We start from the raw sequence: 18,036 nt of genomic DNA, 5'->3' as shown, positions 1-18,036 counted from the left end.
CTTAGCATAAGTAGTTATAGCTGTATGTGATAAACAAATGTACTGTGTAAGCCGTAATACAGGAGCAAAACAAAGGCAACTTAAGACACGGTTATGTTTCATAAAAAGAAGAAAAAAAAGCTTTAACAAGGCGGTGGAACAAATAATGACAAATAATGGTAAATCTTTTTATTGCAGGTCATTCAAGTAATTTTGATCAGTTCTATAATGGAAATGTTTAAGGTTTCACGTTACGGCCTTAGTCAAACGAATACCTTGTAAATGGGAAAAATTAAATTTGTAGAAAAACACGTCATTCTAAAATGTATAATATGCTTCCTTTACTTTTACTTCTTATTAAAAAAGGCTTACATAGCATTGACATCTGGTCAGTTTGGTCATGAAGGTAGCAGTGACTTAATACCTGAACTAAACAGTGCATCAGAGAAGTTTGTCTAATGAATGCTGTGAGTCCACCTGCACTGACGCCATCTTGAAAACCCTGACTACATGAAGTCAAAGCACCAAAAAAACACCCTCAGGGATGTTCACTGTAATACCGGTCACTGAGTAAACTTGTAAAATGTATACAATGAGGGGATGAGAATAACTTCAGCAGCTTTACAATAATAAAAAAAAAAAAGAAGTGGAGAGGATAGAGAAAAAGGCTGTTCAACTCTTGGAAAACCTGCCAAATGTCTCCTCGATTCTCAAGGATAAGTCAACAGATAAGAGGAATCCCAACAGCTGCGTTCCCCTTCGTCCACCGCGGCTCCAGCTGGCATCCCGGTTCTGAGCGCCCTTCATTGAGACCCTCAGGGATGACTTTGTGGAACACCCCGCCGTGACTGCGCTCCGCTTGGTCCCACTCGGATATCAATCTTCAGTCTTTCTCCATCCCCCTGAGAGTTGTGTGTGCGTGCTTTGTGGTGAAGGCCTAGCGCTTTCCTTTGGCGTCATCTGCTTCTTTTTCTAAACATAAAAAAAAAGAAAAGACGATTCACACACTATAGTATTCTAAATGTGCAGAAAAGTGATGGCTTGTTTCTGTTACTGAACAAGGTCTAATGAAATGGAACTGCTGCGTTACCCTTCTTGAGTTCTTCCCTCTTCTTGACAGCGTCCTCCCTCTGTTTCTTGATTATGGCCAGTCGCGCCAGATCCGCTCTGGCCTGCTCCGTCTTCCCTTCGAGATGTAGCTTCATGTAGCGTTCCTTTGACTTCTGCTTCTCTATCTCCTCTCTGACAACGTGTATCAAGAGAATATTGGTTTAAAACTCATGCAACAACGTGACAAATAACCTCAGGAGCTATGAGCTACCTCTCTCGGCGCGACAGCTCCTTCGGTGCTTCAACGTCTAGCTCGGTGACCTTCTTACTCTTCTGGGACACGCGGTTGGGGTTCTCGATTTCAATAAGGCCCTCGACTCCACTTCTTTTTCTCTGGGAGAGAAAAGACAAGGGACAGTCCATTTAAGACGAGGTTTACACTGATTGTGAGGCATCTAGTGCGATGACTACTCACGTCAGTATCATCATCACTGCTACTCTCTTCCTCGGACCCTGAACCACCTTCTTTCTCTGCTGTGGCCCCTTTCTCTTCCTGAAAGACCACAACAATTACTCAAGCACCTTAAGTATAATAATGACAATAATATATGACAGCATGATTTACCCACCAACTCTCTTTGAGCTCGCATTTGTCGGTCAATCTCCTCTGGATTACTGAACTGCTTTCCTCGGCCTTTGTGGCCCTTTTTCCCTGAAATAAAAACAATTCAAGTTCACACAAAGCACAGCAAGCCATATTTGACAATGTTGAGGAAATAGTATCACAGTAGTTTCATCGTTTCAGTCCATGACCATTTAGAAATCTGCAATTAACCAGGGGCTTATCAGTGTGTCCAATTAGGATCAGGTAGGAATTAAAAAGGGTGTGGTATTTGGGAAACTCTGGTTATGACTTGCATAACACGTATCATAATGACGGCATAAGCCCTTTTGTTTATTTTAACAGACTACGCGCCATTGCTCAACACATGGCGTAAACTAACAGGAGACCTTCGCAGGTACATAAAAGTAAAACGTTACCATATCGATCACAGTTGGCACAGTCTTAAATCCTTCTAGCTAACAACAGTGCTGCGCCGGCTAGCACACGTAAAGCTAAACATGTGAGCGGCTGCTGTGTTTCGTCAGCTAACTACACCATGAGCTAGGTTAACACTTGTTAGCTACACTCAACTTTTCTCATATCAGACGTTTCTGTGACAAAGAAAACACTCACCACCACGCGGCATGGCTTTCACTCGGATACTTCCACCCGGTGCCTTAAAATATAGGTGGTCTTAGTGACAGTTATTGAAGCTAATGTTACAAGGCTAATGCCACCCGCTATCTGCTGGCGCCGCAGTCACACAAAACCCCGCGCATGCGCAGTCCGGGACTCCGCGCTCACGAGCAGGGTAAGCGTTTTATCTTTTTTTATTTTTTACAACTGATAAGGCTGGTTTAAATTACAAAAACAAACTAAAATATTTACTTACAAAGACTTTAAAATACAATATATTAAACATTGTTTTTTTGTAAAAATGCAGGCAAAAAAAGTGGATTCTAAATATACTGTCAATGATTTTAACGCAATAAAAAGTTGTCCCAGCGTATATGACATGTTTTCACAATTATTTAGTTTGACGGGACAGCTAAGGAAAATAAAATTAAAAAAACGGTTGAACTTTGTCAACATTACTGATAACATTAGAACTTGCACATGGCCCATTGTTACAATATGTGAAAGAAGCTCTCAGTCAGTCGAAGTTTTTTTTTATTGTAGACAAATGGCGGCTCAGGAACTTTAATCTATTGTTTTCACTGTGCCACTTATGGAAATTCTACCTCTTTGTATGTCACACTCATTGCCCATTTCCAAAAAAGGATAATAAACATCACAAAAATGTCAAACCCAGTACAACTTTGTGAGACATATTTAGCAAACTCTTTCAAATATTTACGATCTGGTAATAAAAACAAATGGTCTAACCTTTCATATGCACTAAATGCAAATCCATATTTTCTGAAACACATCTTGAATAACTGATCTCTATTATATGTAGTTTACAGACACAATGAGGACTCTCTCTCCTCAGTGCCTTATATTTTTCTTCAGTGAAGCTTTACTTCTTCCATTTCTTTCTGTATCAAGTGATATTGCACCGTTGTCTCTGTCAGCTGAAATGAAAGGCAAAAAGGTGAAGGTGATTACTACAAAATAACACCAAGTAAAAGTTGAAGACTAAATGTAAAGAGAAATGGACTCCTTACCATGTCCATAAGCAATTCAATTTTTAATTTCAAAAGATTGTTTTCCTCTTCTAATTGCGTATTTCTTTTCTTGAGTTTCTGCATTTCTTTATTTGATACAGTTCCACCGGACTCTAAACAGGGAAACAGATAACAAATATACGGTTGATTTATTCACAATCACACTCAGAAAATCAGAAAATCGTAGGGATCATAGGGTCAGTTTACTTCCGCTTAAGATCTTTAAGCATTAGTGCAAACCAAAGTCATGCAAGCTGCACAAAAAAAAAAAAAAAAAAAATCCCTGGTAGTGCAGCCAAGTTCACTTCAACTTGACCAAGTGTGTGGATGTGTCCTTACAAATATGACTTTTCACAGGATATTCAAGAAAGTTACCTGTTATCCACTCTCCGGCTTCAAATTTCAAAGTCTGACTTCCAATTTTCATTGAGGGTGGTCCGTAATCAGTGCCCAATTCTATTTCTCTTGTTGATCGATCCAACTGGGGGGTTAAAGGGACACCTGTTATTTATATTTTCCACATGTAAAAGATAATACAACGTTAATGCAAGACTGTTGTAAAGCAGTCATTAATTTCCACCACCAAAACATGTCCCACAGTGTTATAGAGTTCGGGAATGTCCACAGTTACCATGGAGATCCGCCATCTTTGCAGCTGTTAGCATACATTTCCATTGACTAACATTAGCTAAAAACAGTGTAAAAGGTGGAGAAACAACAACTCCGTTAGCTGCTGAGTTACTGCTGGTAAATACATCTAACTCACTGTGGTGTCCAAGTGTTTTAATGTGGACAATAACTCCAGTATTTTAACTTTTAAAATCTCCATTAGTTTACAATTGCCGCTAATCCCATAATGCTTAGCGATATGACATCACATTCCCGAACTCTGACCAGCCAGTCTACACGTTTTCCAAGCAGTGGCAGGTGGGCCAGGGTCATCATAATGTATTTTGCCTTCCATTTACAAGGACAAAACCCAAACTGAACCAGGTTCCAAAGTGTATTATCTAAATTATGACGAACCAAAGGCAAGATCTGACTTTAAATCAAGGCTAATGAGACCTAGTAGAGTGCCGTTAGATGAATAACTCTGTGTATCACTAATGGGATTCTGCTACTGTAATTTGAAAACTATGAAGGTAAAAATTATTTAAAACTTCAGAACTTGGGTAAAACAGATTTTAACATTTGTAAATAAGAACAAGTATATGTACTACAGTTACCTACTACAACTACTACCAAGTAACAGTAGAAGTAATTTCACTACTTTGGATTTTTTAGTGAATATAGCCTATATGATGACATGTAAATAAATCAGTGCCAGTTGGTGACGTCAGGGTAGTTTATGTGTCGTCCTTAGCTGTGTATTACTGCTCTGTATGCCTTGTAATAGCTCCTCGGGGACAAAGCATGTCTGATTGATTGAAAAAAGACGTTATTTTGTAAACTCACAGTGTGGAGGCTCGACAGAGAAGCAGCTTTCCGAGCGGGTATCTTCTTCGGACTAAACGTGTTTCCTCCAAAGAGTGGCATTCTCAGTGACTTTTTAATGTCCTGCAAAGTAACATTACAAACACAGCCGTAACAAATTAGACGAACAAATGACACGCATTAGCATCAAAAGCATGAGCTTGCTCTAAAGCACCTACAGAGCACGAAGCGTCTACGGTTGCTAACGCGACAGACAGGAACTGCGCTAATGCTAATGCTAAGCGGCTAACGTAGCTCTACTCATTTGCACTCACAACTCATACCTGATAAACGTATTTTAAAATGCTGGTAACTTCGAGGGCTCGCTAACAGTTGAATTGCCACAGTGCATATTTCAGATATTTACCTCCATGTGGACAATTAAAGCACAATCCTACAAGGGTAACTGCCTTTATTTATTTATTTACTCAGATACTTCCATGTTGTTCCGCGGGGGTGGGCACATGGCAGCAATAAGGCAAATATGTGACCAGCTTTAACTACAGTGCCTAAGTTATGTGTAATTACCTGCAAAACGTATTCAAGCTGTTTAAAATTACAAACGTGCTTTTAAATGTCTCGAACAAAAGATGACCATAATAGAAATCATGGTAATAACCCTCCCCCACTTATGGAATGAGCGACATTACCACGTGACTCGTAAACCCTGGGTAAATATGGGGGAAATGGCTATATTTTACAAATGGAAAGGACTTAATTCTTACATAATTTGTTGTACAATAATTTAAAGGGGGCCTATTATGCAAAATCGACTTTTTCAAGCTTTACATCATGTTATTAAGTCATTCCCTCATTAAAACCATGCCTGAAGTGTTGCCTTGGCACATTCACGTATTTTCGAGTAATCTGTAGAAACTCTGATGGCGGCCATTTTAGGGATAAAACGCCTGATTCCTTCAGGAAACGCCCTCGACCTCCAGGATACGCCTCCGACCTTTCGTCACCAGCCGAGTAACCAACCACTGCCCCTCAGCAGAACCCCCTCCCCGCAGTGTCTAGCCCTAAGATGTAAACAGAGTCATCATGGAGGATTAGCTTCATGTGTTGTGAACCGGAGCCACAGCAGACTTTTACAAAGACACACATCAGTGTTTCTGTTACCGAAACACCCAGGATTAAAACCGGTGACAAGAACACTTATTTCAGTGTCTGGTTCTGCGCTGGGCCTTGATGATGCATAGAGCCTCCGGAGAAAGCTAATGCTAAGCTAAACCTCGAGTCATCACGTGAAAACGAGAAATATGCACAAATAAAGTCAATAAAACCACCACACACATAAAGAACCGTTTAACAATGATCACACACGGAGCCAGGCTTGTTGATTTGGAAGTTTATTGCTCACATTTCATCTACAATGGGTCATAGCCGAGTGGTTTTCTCCCGGAGCTAACAAGCTAGCCGCGACAAGCTAACGGGAAAATTCACTGAATACAAGCATATTATGCATTGAAAACGTCACTAAAACAGGCAACTGCTTGAAGCAGCCTTTATGATGATCACACACGGAGCCTGGCTTGTTGATTGTGTAGTTTATTGCTCTCATTTCATCTACAGTGAGTCGTAGCCGAGTGGTTTCTCCCGGAGCTAAGGCACTATTAGCCGCGACAAGCTAACAACCTTCACCTTCACAACATTCATTGAAAACAGGCAGCATATTATGCACAAATAACGTCAATAAAGCCGGCAACTACTCGAAGCAGCCTTTACGATGATCACACAATGAGCCTGGCTTTACACATTTGTGGTTTATTACAGACTTTTCATCAACAATGAGCTGTAGTCGATTATAACAAGCTAACGGGTAACCTCGAAAAACCATTGTCCACTTGCACAGATAATGTCCGTCTTTGAATCGTATGGGCTCCTGCAGATCCTGGTGTCGTCCATGGGGGTATAGTTAGAGATCCATAGGGCATGGCAGATGCAAAGAGATAGCCTCCAAACAGCAGTTATTTTTCAGGCAAGAGCCCCTTCCAAGCGTCCGGTGTGGAAGGTTTGTTTCCAAATAATATCCTGTGTGGCCATTGTTCACAAAGTGATAAACAGTAGGTCCTTTCCAACAATAAAAATTAAAATGCACCGATCGTAGTTTCAATACTTGAGACAACGAGCGGAGTGTTGTTGTGATGCCACAGACAGCGTGTGGAGGGGGCGTGTCGGAAAGGGTCAGAGGTTCTTAAAGAGACAGAGGCCTATTTCAAGTCATTTGCTAACGCCATTTTGAAAGAGCAATTTTATACAAGGCAGTTATTCTAATTTACTGCATTGACAGACCAACAGAAGGTTTCGTCATCATTGTAGTGTCCTATAGACTGGTGCTATGTGGCTGAAAAAAGCATAATACCCCCTCTTTAACATGTTTTATTGATCGCCACCTTTTATCTGTTAGCTTCTTATACAACATAGGCCACGCCCACCGCTACGTAGCCCCAGTGGCCTAATGGATAAGGCACTGGCCTCCTAAGCCAGGGATTGTGGGTTCGAGTCCCATCTGGGGTGATCGCTTTATTGTTTTCCATTACTCTTTCACGATTGCGGTGGTATATTTTTGTCATGTGTCCCGTGTCTGAAGAAAGCGCATTTTTGGATCCCGGGGAAGTTATTTGCGAGTGCGATGCTTTTCCTCTGAAGCCGTAGGAAAAATGAAGAAATTGAACAGACCAATTTGCGTTTTGCTCAGTGCATTGGTGGCATCCGTGCAAAGTTACAGTAAGTCATTTATAACTTTATAGTGATTGGCTTTGCAAATGGGGATCTTTAGTCTTGAACGTGATCATGAAATATGTTTGCCTTCTCTCCTTCTAAACCCTTGTGGTCTCTGATTTTTGTTTTGTTTTTTGTTTTTGTTTTTTACAATCCAAAAAGCTTTTACTATAACTGCTGATAATAAACTTGTAATCCTACTTGGATGCTATACTCCACTAGGGGATGTTGGTTAATAATGTGCAATATTTACATTTTAAAAATATATTTACTATTTATTCTAATTATGGTAAACGAGACATTTCTGGGTGTGAGGATGATAGCCTACTTATTTCCTTATATAATATATGTTATCTAACTCCATCCCTTGTCCTGTGGCAGCAAAGCTCAAAGAGGCCACTGTGTATTGGGATGCGGCCCAAAAGAGTGTCGTCCTGCGGGAGGGGGTGATGGAGACAGACGGGGGAGCCTATGGTTGCTTCAACGACTCTCTGCTGCTGTCAGGATGGAGCGTCCTGGAGATCTTTGCTGGCCACGGGACAGGCCCACAGGACGATGTGACCACCTTCTTCCTGGCTGGGTACCTGGAAGGTTTCCTCACAGCTGAGTCAGTCCATTAAGGGTTGTAAATAACCTAGAAAAGGACCTGTCACATAAATAGTTTTGCTTTCTACTATTCAGGCAGATGTTCAGCCACTATAGCAACATGTATCCACAGCTCATAAAAGATGACGTTGTGCTGAATTCCGTCAAAAGATTTTTAACGTAAGACAGACCAATAATGGATTTACTTCTTATTTGTTGACTGTATATCATTACACTCTTGTTGTTGTGTTTTTCTTTACAGTAAACAGGACCTGTGGGCCAGAGAGCAGGTGAAACTGAGGCGCAACACTGACCCCTTGTGGCAGCACATGGCCCTGATCCTGGCCCAGCTGGATGGTCTCCAGGCAGGAGCTGCACAGTGGGCCAAGAGCAAACAGAGAGAGGTCTGTGAGTGAAGAGGTGCTGAGGGGCATGTCACCCGTCCCGTTCAAGTGTGTCCCTCCTGTGCCCACAGCCTCTGTCGGTGTCCCTTTTATTTATTTATTTGTACACCTTTTGTTACGGCAGAGTAGACGACGATTTAAGGTGCAATTCACTGGATGCTCTTATGGATAAAAAAGTCAGGATGTTTCCTTCTGGCTCATGATGTCAAATGCAAGACAGTTAAGACACACAAGCTGGAATCCTTTTCAAACTCTGGACACTCAATCAACAGGTGACCCTTCTGGTATGCTGCTACTTCAAACAAAACAACCGATTATGAGCAATTGGGCCATTATCAAATTATGGGCAAAAAACCTGTCCCTGCACTTCGCACCCCGGAAAATGACATAGAATTTTCCCCTTTGTGCATTTAAAAGGAATATTTTAATTGCACTTAAAGAATTTCCAATATTCTATAAATATGTTTCTTGCCAATTCTAAACAAACAAAGAATGGACTTCAATAATATGCAGACCTTAAATTAATGAAAATAATTAAGAAAAAATCTCTGTCCCTCAGTTTTGTGTCACTGGTGTTTTCAGCATTACTTTCCAGGATTTGTCAGGATAAAATAGATCAAGTTAAAAGCCTCTTTCCTGGAAATATAAAGAAGGACGTTTTTTAATCACTAAGAGTAAGAAAAAAAAAAGGTAAAAAACAGGCTCCCAGGTAAAACTATACAGCTATATCGTGATACACCCTCTTCACTTAGAATGATGAGAAAACATGAGAAAAAGGAACATTTCATTGAAATTCATCATTGGTGCTACTGTCACTGGTGTTACTGTCACACATTAAATAAACGGAGGCGTCTGATGCAACGTCATTGGTATTACATGACCTTAATGTAACATATAATCCTCCCTTTTTCTAATTAAATACTGTTCTTGGACAAAATAAGTTTAGTTTCCTAAATGCAAAATCTGAAACATTTAACACAATGTTTTGTTGCATGCAGGTTTTGGTAATTTTTTGTAAATATATTGCACTTTTTTTTCGGGCCAGAAAATACCCATATGTTGGATAATGACCCAATTACTGTATTTGTTGGTCACCCATAGTCACTCATTTGACCAGTGCATCATCTGACTTATTGTTGGTCAGACTCACAGTAAATGCTTTGCAGAACGATATCTGTACAAAGTAATATTTATCCTCCATGTTCCTTCTCGTGCCCCCATAGCCTCTGTCGGTGTTCTCAGTCCAGCTCCTGAACAGTGTCGGCGACTTGCTGGACCTGGTGCCAGCCTTCACCCCTCGCTCCAACTCCTCCTCGGGCCCCGCGGCATTCAGGACCACAGGGATGGGCCACTGCACCGCTCTCATAAAGGTCAGGCCTGAGAGCACTTCTTCTCCACCGCATTCAACTAATCGCTCTCTTTGTGCACGACTTAAACCGAGCATAAAAGGTCGATTAGTCACAAGTTTACACAGTTTATCACTTAATTTAACAAAGTCTGGAAGTTTGTGTGAGCTCTGAGTTGTCCAGGAGTTTTCCATTGCAGCAAAGGCCGAGTAATGTGCATCGTCAAAATGTGGCTTATGTTTTTTTTTTTTTTGCACCATCTCTCTGTTCTTCGAGATAAATGGGATTTTGTCCGGTTCCCTTTGTTCCCCCAGGTCCTACCTGGCTTTGAGAACCTGCTCGTGGGCCACTCCAGCTGGTACACGTACGCTGCCACCATGAGACTCTACAAACACTGGGACTTCAAGCTCTCAGACCCGTACTGTGCTACTGGGAGGATGTCATTTAGCAGCTACCCAGGTACACCCCACCTTCTTAATCATCTGCCTCATGATGAATACAACCAACAGAACTGATTATTATTATCTAGTGAATGAAATGTTACACAGTTTGACATTAACGTGGACGCCCTGCTTTGCTTGTCATGTTTAAGTGAGCTCCCCAGTCCAAAGTGCCATTACTCCCTGCAGATTTGACAGGAGGACGCCAGGCAATAGAAATGCTCTCATGGTTCCATCTCTATCACAACACAAGTGGTTTCGAGGCACTATTTTTAGAAAGCCACGGGCTGAAGAAATTACTGGGCAATGTGAAATTATGAATGATCGTCTGTCCTCTGAGGCCTCCTTAAAGCTGCAGAACATTTCAGGTTCTAGCACACTAGTGATTCTAAAATCCTTCTATTGATCAGATAAAAAAGCAAGTAGGTTTCCCCGACCACTACAATGGTGGCTCAGTCGCAGCGGCTCAGGACTAACCCAACACCTAAACGCAAACATTTTAAAGCTTTAGGTCAGGGTAATGCTGAGACCTTAAAAACTGATCTAAACGAATCTTTGCACTCACGCGTTTTTGGGATTATTTTTTTGTCACTTTTTTGTCGCGCTTTTGTCACTTTTTTGTTTTCCCTTTTGTGGCATTTATGTCACATTTTCATTGCTTTTTTTTTGCTTTATTGTTGCGGTTTTGTTGCATTTTTGTGTAAGTCACATGACATAACTTTGGGGAGATTTTTTGTTGCTCTTTTGCAGCTTTTTTTGTTCGGTTTTCATCTTCATTTTTGTCTCGTTTTTGTCGTTGTTTAGACACTTTTTCGAAGTTTGAAAATTTGGGTAATAGCAAACTATAGAAAATGTGCTTGGTTCAGGTGGGGGTTAAGTTCCAGAATATTTGGATGTATTTGCTATTATCAAGCTCCTCCTTAGTGTGTGTGTGTCTGCCCACAGGCTTCCTGACCTCCCTGGACGACTTCTACCTGCTGGGGAGCGGGCTGCTGATGACCCAGACGTCCATCACTGTGTTCAACTCCTCCCTGTTCTCCTCCCTGAGCCCCCACAGCCTGCTGGCCTGGCACCGGGTCCGTCTGGCCAACTCCCTGGCACGCTCCGGCCAGCAGTGGGCGCGAGTCTTCTCCAAATTCAACTCAGGTACAAGGGAAGGATCAGCGCTGGGAACGGTTCAGCACCAAGAGCCGGGACCTACTCATGCAAACTCACACGACAACTTCTCAATTCTGCAATTCTTGGTGACTTCCAAAAATACCAACTTCCTACTGACTTGAAAGGGGGGGGGGGACGCTTTGCTTTGCTGCTAACGCTAAATAAAGCACATACTTTTGAGATGAGAGACTGTGTGAGAAATGAGCAGAGATGAAAGAGAGAGAGAGAGTGCTTGAGCGATTACCTTTCGGCTGTGTAAAATATTTCGCCGGACAATTTTCCCAACGCGGAGATTAGACTGCTCCTGTGTGTGTGTGTGTGTGTGTGTGTGTGTGTGTGTGTGTGTGTGTGTGCGTGTGTGTGTGTGTGTGTGTGTGTGTGTGTGTGTGTGTGTGTGTGCGTCTGTGTGTGTGTGCGTGTGTGTGTGTGTGTGTGTGTGTGTGTGTTAATTGGGGTTGTGCTTTGATCTTGCGCGTCACGTTGCTATGGCAGCCCAGTGGAGAGAACAGCCAGTACAGGAGACCGTAAGCGCCCGAGTAATCCAGATGTTTCGGAAAGTTTAAGATGTGGTCTAGTTAGTGTTTTGAGAAAAGCTAGGTCTCAACTACTGGTAAAGTGTAATAACATGGGAAACTTTTAGCCTCTCCATTATGAGGCCACTCACCACAATGACTACGCCGTCGTTTGCATACGAATAGCTCACAGGAATTTCCATATATCCAAAGAGTGGCCGTTTTTGTGGTCGGATTAAAATTTATATTCAAAATTTGACATCCAGTTTAAAGGGGCTAGATGCAAGTTAGCCATTTTATACTCAGTACTGCCACCTCAGGTCATACGTGTAACTGCACCTTCTATATTAAAGGGATACTTCAGGATTTTTGACATAGGGCCTCATTTCCTAGTTATCCAGAGTGTTGCTGCGCATTTCTACAATATCAGCTAGCCTGCATTACAAACAGTCTGACCCGCTCCACAGAGCACCTGAGGCAAATCACTTATAACACCAGACTAACCATATAAATGTCTGTGTCGATAGAATAATTTGAACCATTTTGCATCTAAAATAAAATGTATTTGAGCAGCATCAGCTTTGTGTTTGTATAAGCTACGCAGCGGTGGAGTGATCTGCTAGAAAATAGTCCCTCAAAATGCGATCATTCATGTGATGCAGGTCAGTTATATTCCAAAAATTATCAGGTTAGTCTGGCGTTATAAGTGATTTGCCTCAGGTGCTCTGTGGAGCGGGTCAGACTGTTTTTAATGCAGGGCAGGCTAGCTGATACCATAGAAATGCACTAGCCTTGCATTAGCCTAGCACCACGAAACTCTTCAAACAGAAGAACTGCATGAATTACAAAATAAATATCTCCAGGTACCAGCAACACTCTGGATAACTAGGAAATGAGGCCCTATGTCAAAAAATCCTGAAATATCCCTTTAAGCTCGTGCATGACGGCAATTCTGACCCCAAGTAACAACTTTTTGAGTGAATGTGCAGGATTTTAGAGGCAGTTGTGGTGAACAGGTTTGGGCTCATTCTACACCTTAGGACATTGTTGGAACATTTTGGGGGAAGAAATGAGATCATTTTACCATTTTTAAACTCCGTAAAGTCCCTTTAAATTGTTTACCAATCCGCCCAAGTTAAGTCTGGCCTGAATGAAAAATCCCTCTTATTAATTGCTTTGTGCAAACGTTACGCTGCCTGTCTTGATGTGTCAAATGTGTTTTCTTCTTATCGCCTCCAACAGGTACATACAACAGCCAGTACATGGTGCTGGACCTCAGCAGGATCACACTTCGTCACAGCATCCGGGACGGCGCGCTGACTGTGGTGGAGCAGATCCCGGGCAAAGTCATGCACTCGGACCAGACTCAGGCTCTACGCAGAGGTACAAGTCATGTCAAAAAAAAAAAAGATTGGTATGTCATATGAGCAATGTCGGCCAGCAGGTATCGTCTCAATCCATAGAGTAACATTAGCCAAACTAATATGAGTTAACAGAAGAGCAGAGGAACAACTCCTTTAACTGCAGTGTGACTCTGAATACTTTTGTGTGAACGCTGCCACTAGTAATTTGCACCTTAAGATAGCCATGGGTTTTTCATAAGCCATGTGCGACACAATCCCAGGGTCTGTAAAGAGAGGTACATAAGCCTAGTGCAAGTGCTCTATTGAAGCACTTTAATCTGCAATTTACAAATGTGAGTAAAAAGAAGAAAAAAAAGATCATATCAGGAATAAACTGGACAAAAAAAACACCTAAACTATGTATAAACTGGATATAAAACATGTATTTACTTACTATTTACTTACTATTACTTACTATACTTACTACTATACTACTTACTATTACTATTTACTATTTACTTACCACCCGCCTAAACCAAATGCATTCTGTCCTCTTTGGCTATTATATAGGCCTGTGTAACACCTCATTTGAAAGCTAAGACCCACAAAACTGACCTTTTTCCTTGCGTTGTTGCTGTGTTGTCACCTTTTTTCTTTTTTTTTTTCTTTCTTTTTTTTACACACATTTTTGTTGAGTTTTTGTTGAATTTTTGTTGATTTTTTGTCATTTTTTTTGTTGAATTTTTGTCTTTTTGCTGAATTTTTGTCATTTTTTTCCGTTGAGTTATTGTTGAATTTTTGTCACATTTTTGTTGCGTTTACATCCTTGTTTTCTTCTCATTTTTTGTGGCTGTTTTGGTGCTTTTTTCCCAAGAAGCTTTTTGATTAGGGTAAAGCCAATGGGATCCGTTCAGGTGGGAGTTAAGAGGTTAAACAAAAATGTAAAAGTAGATGTAGCCCTTGAAAACGTCTTGTCACGCCACTCCGCGCCACTAGATGGAGTCACAAGCTCTTTGTCTAACCTTCTCTGTGCCAGGCTATTGGCCGTCCTACAACATACCATTCCACGCTGAAATCTACAACCTGAGTGGCTTCGGCGTGATGTGGCGACGATTCGGCGAAGACTTCTCGTACGACCTCTCCCCGCGGGCCAAAATCCTCCGGCGAGACCAGGGCAGGGTTCACAACCTGGAGTCCCTCAAACAGCTCATGAGATACAACAGTATGTACAGCTGTGGGACAGTTGTTCCCGGTTTCACTCACTCACGGGTGGCACTGCACTTTCTGAAGCATTTGCCCACAGTTGATTTGTTTTGACATAATCTCAAAATGAAAAAAAAGAAATGACTAGGAAATCCCACATTTGGACACATTTGTTTACATATGTATATTAGCTGTCAATAAATAACCTTAAATTCACAAGCTAGTATTTGCCAACTACAGCACCTGTCATTTAGACTCATGTGTATTTATTATTGTATTCTTCTTTATTTACAATGTTTCACTATGTCACTGAAAACTATGAAAATGCCCCCCGTGCTGTGAAGAAGCAGCCAGAATCACCGCCGTTTTGTTTTAGATTACAAGAGAGATCCGTACACCCGGGGACATCCCTGCAAGACCATCTGTTGCCGTAACGACCTGCGACAGAGGAGGCCGCGGCCCGGAGGCTGCTACGACACGAAGGTACGCTAACGTTACTCAAGTCAATAAACCGAAATGCAGATGAAACCACCTCTTAAGCTGGACAGAGGGGAGGGGGAGCTGCTTCAGACGCGGTGCAATTGGAAATGAAAGGACGGGAGGGCTTTCAACACCTATTCCTGTCATGTTGTATCAAAGTAACCCTTCGCCAGGCTACTGCAGCTGCTGGCAGTGCATGTAGCCCGGGAAAAAATGTGTTTGTACTTGTATCTTGTACTTGTCATAACACACATGAAGAAGAACAAGCTATTGGAACGGTGCGCTGTTGTCTTAAAGGGGATTTATATTAGACTAAACTGTATGTATTTAAAGCTTTTAAGTTAACCATGTAAATTAAAGCTCATCAAAAGCATATCTGTATTTGCATAGGCGATCATAAACCTGCATGTATATAGTCTATCGCCCGCCCTGTTCCGCTCTCAAAACACTGGATGGCGTCAGAACATTGTGATTCATGAAGCTCCTTGAGTGTTTTCAAAGTCCCTACACCTTCATCAGACTTTTGTTATTCTTGGCACGGAGAGACTGTTGCCCTCTGCTGGGGTTGTTTTAATCATATTTTATAACAACTTTTCTATATCGCTTTATATTAAGGTGTGCTAATTAAGTGTTTAATTAGCATTATTATTCTTTTTAGGGTCAGGATTAGTCTGAGGGTTAGGATTAGGGTCGGCTATGAATAAGACTGGTATTCATGGCCTATTAGCATGATAACAATATAATAATCAACCTATTAATATCTTTATAAGTATATTATTAATAGCCTGCTAGTATGTTAACAGATAAAAGTATAATAGCAGCAGATTCATTCTTTATACGCATATTATTAATGGCCTAACTACTAATGTTTATTAATATGTTATTAATACTTAATGAGCTCACCTTAAAGGAATAGGCCACCGTTTTTACAAACTGAGATATGTTCTTACCTCACTTTAGCCGAGTTAATATATCCCCGTCTGGTCTTTGTCTGTGCGCTCTGCCAGGCAAACGGAGCACATACGCAGCCTCTCCCACATGTCACATAGCTCCAAAAAAGCTCACGATAGAAGCTACCAAGCTCTTCTACGTGTTCCCTATTTAAATAAAGTTACGTGAAGTGTTTTCATGCGAAGTATATTTACACAGAAATGTAGCATGTCGATTTTATAAGCAGATAAAAAGGGGCACTATATTGTGAGGCGTAATGATACGAGGAGTAAAACGTCCGCGTAGTAACTCCTAAAGACTTCCCCCGCTCACTTCCGTCAATAACCTTTAGGAGTTACTGTGTGGACGTTTTACTCCTTGTATCATTACGCCTCACAATATAGTACCGCTTTTTATCTGCTTATAAAATCGACATGCTACATTTCTGTGTAAATATACTTCGCATTAAAACACTTCACGTAACTTTATTTAAATAGGGAACACGTGGAAGAGCTTGGTAGCTTCTATCGTGAGCTTTTTTGGAGCTATGTGACATGTGGGAGAGGCTGCGTATGTGCTCCGTTTGCCTGGCAGAGCGCACAGACAAAGACCAGACGGGGATATATTAACTCGGCTAAAGTGAGGTAAGAACATATCTCAGTATGTAAAAACGGTGGCCTATTCCTTTAAAGCCACACCACGCCGAATTTTACCCAATCAATGAAATTTAAATACAAGCATTTATTTTATGATAGATATTTGAAGATCATTGGAAAATACCTCATGAATGTACAAACATGAGCTTTTGCCTCTCCTAAGACATGACGGTAACTTTGCCGGGAGTGGGTGCGTCTCCGGCTCGTCTCCATGGAGATGTGACTAAAGTCAGCAGGATTTGAGATTTAAAAAGGTTAGGTCCTCATAGAAATCCATTCTTTAATTACCCACTGCATTTTCTGTGCTGAGCTGTTCATTAGGAGCATGTTTTGTGTTGATGCAACAGTATAGTCCAAAATGTTGCGCAGTGTGCCTTTAAGGTAAAGCGTTACCGATTTTTCTTACACATCCATTATACTTTATTTATGTCCAACAAGGAATACCAACTAAAGTGTTTTATAGTTGTTAAAATGTCTCAACAAAGCTTCAGCTAATCTGTAGTCATTTCAGTTGGATATACCTGGTTAAATAAAGGTTTATTATTATTTTTAGATTATTTTTAATGAAGGTATTTTCTATAAGTATATATTATTGAAATCAGAGACATAAGGAACGCACCACTACTGGCTCAAGTTCTTTTTATTTATGGCCATTCATCCATAATGAGCTTGTTAATACATAATAAAACTGATTGAAGGTTCTGACCCCTCTGATGCCTTTCCTCTTTGAGTGGGTTGGCCAATCAGATTCCATAAACGCCCTTACGCTTGAACGCTTGAAGCTTCTGACAGTATTGTTCCTGATGCACAAGTCTGTAAGAAAAGGAAACACTGTCCTCCTCTTTGTTCTCGTAAACCCACATGCTGATTCAATTGAAATCCCATTGGACGTCAGTAAAGATGTCTTGGGAAGATGCCGTTGTTTTATTAAGGTCAATTTGGCTTTAACTGCCCTTTCAAAAGTCCCCTCGTGGCACAGTAAATGTCATTAGGGCAGAGAGGGGTCAGTAAAGAGATTACAAGAGTGTCTTCTCTCTCCGCGGTGGTGACGGTGCAGGTGACGGAGCACCAGATGGCTCTCCAGCTGGCCATGGAGGCGGTGAACGGCCCCACCACACAGGGAGGTCTGCGGCCCTTCTCGTGGCAGTTCTTCAACACCACGGCTCACCACGGGCTGCCACACGTGTACAACTTCAGTTTTGTCACCATGAAGCCCTCGCTGTCCCGGCCATAGTGCACGCGAGCGCCCGCACCCACAAGAGCCTAACATTTGTGGAGTCGAGGTCAGTTTAGTTAGATTTAAATGTTTTTTCCTAGAATTAATCTTCTCAGGCATCGTCGCCGCATATTCGTATGGAAGTTCATGATCTGTAGTTTCACTGTTTCTAAAACATCAGGTATAGGTGCTTTAACAGTTTGTTTTTGGACTGGATTGTTCTCACTTCTATGCAATTTCCCCTCAGGTGTACGTGATCGGTGTAA

General features: G+C 41.5%; 3 protein-coding genes across 3 annotated transcripts; 1 reads left to right on the top strand and 2 right to left on the bottom strand.

Moving 5' to 3' along the window:
• Positions 1-77: 77 nt before the first annotated feature.
• pdap1a (pdgfa associated protein 1a) lies at positions 78-2,405 on the bottom strand. The gene is made up of 6 exons (XM_079576974.1): positions 2,267-2,405; positions 1,659-1,741; positions 1,505-1,582; positions 1,301-1,422; positions 1,070-1,221; positions 78-951 (listed from the first exon to the last, which is right to left on the bottom strand). The coding sequence occupies exons 1-6, from the start codon at positions 2,277-2,279 to the stop codon at positions 917-919; spliced, it is 483 nt and encodes a 160-aa protein (XP_079433100.1). The 5' UTR covers positions 2,280-2,405; the 3' UTR covers positions 78-916.
• Positions 2,406-2,751: 346 nt separating this feature from the next.
• cby1 (chibby 1, beta catenin antagonist) lies at positions 2,752-5,238 on the bottom strand. Its single transcript, XM_079576704.1, has 5 exons — positions 5,141-5,238; positions 4,756-4,857; positions 3,676-3,781; positions 3,301-3,413; positions 2,752-3,207 (listed from the first exon to the last, which is right to left on the bottom strand). Exons 1-5 carry the CDS (start codon positions 5,144-5,146, stop codon positions 3,142-3,144), a joined length of 393 nt encoding a protein of 130 aa, XP_079432830.1. The 5' UTR covers positions 5,147-5,238; the 3' UTR covers positions 2,752-3,141.
• Positions 5,239-7,367: 2,129 nt separating this feature from the next.
• Positions 7,368-17,867, top strand: plbd1b (phospholipase B domain containing 1b). The gene is made up of 11 exons (XM_079577811.1): positions 7,368-7,503; positions 7,879-8,104; positions 8,179-8,262; positions 8,345-8,486; positions 9,710-9,856; positions 10,147-10,291; positions 11,218-11,418; positions 13,185-13,325; positions 14,322-14,507; positions 14,865-14,971; positions 17,612-17,867. Exons 1-11 carry the CDS (start codon positions 7,437-7,439, stop codon positions 17,786-17,788), a joined length of 1,623 nt encoding a protein of 540 aa, XP_079433937.1. The 5' UTR covers positions 7,368-7,436; the 3' UTR covers positions 17,789-17,867.
• The last annotated feature ends 169 nt before the right edge of the window (positions 17,868-18,036 follow it).

Source organism: Gobius niger (assembly GCF_951799975.1).
Source record: "Gobius niger genome assembly, chromosome: 19".
Taxonomy (NCBI): domain Eukaryota; kingdom Metazoa; phylum Chordata; class Actinopteri; order Gobiiformes; family Gobiidae; genus Gobius; species Gobius niger.
This window is presented reverse-complemented; position numbering and strand designations above follow the sequence as displayed.

Bases quoted from the DNA above. Each gene is read 5' to 3' on its own strand.
- pdap1a (XM_079576974.1), bottom strand. The intron at 1,222-1,300 runs GTAGCTCATAGC...ACACGTTGTCAG, and splicing joins GAGCTGTCGCGCCGAGAGAG to AGAGGAGATAGAGAAGCAGA. The intron at 952-1,069 runs GTAACGCAGCAG...TTTTATGTTTAG, and splicing joins GAGGGAAGAACTCAAGAAGG to AAAAAGAAGCAGATGACGCC.
- cby1 (XM_079576704.1), bottom strand. The intron at 3,414-3,675 runs GTAACTTTCTTG...TTCCCTGTTTAG, and splicing joins AGCCGGAGAGTGGATAACAG to AGTCCGGTGGAACTGTATCA. The intron at 3,208-3,300 runs GTAAGGAGTCCA...CTTTCATTTCAG, and splicing joins TTGAATTGCTTATGGACATG to CTGACAGAGACAACGGTGCA.
- plbd1b (XM_079577811.1), top strand. From the start codon at position 7,437: ATGAAGAAATTGAACAGACCAATTTGCGTTTTGCTCAGTGCATTGGTG. The intron at 8,105-8,178 runs GTCAGTCCATTA...TCTACTATTCAG, and splicing joins GAAGGTTTCCTCACAGCTGA to GCAGATGTTCAGCCACTATA. The intron at 11,419-13,184 runs GTACAAGGGAAG...CGCCTCCAACAG, and splicing joins CTTCTCCAAATTCAACTCAG to GTACATACAACAGCCAGTAC.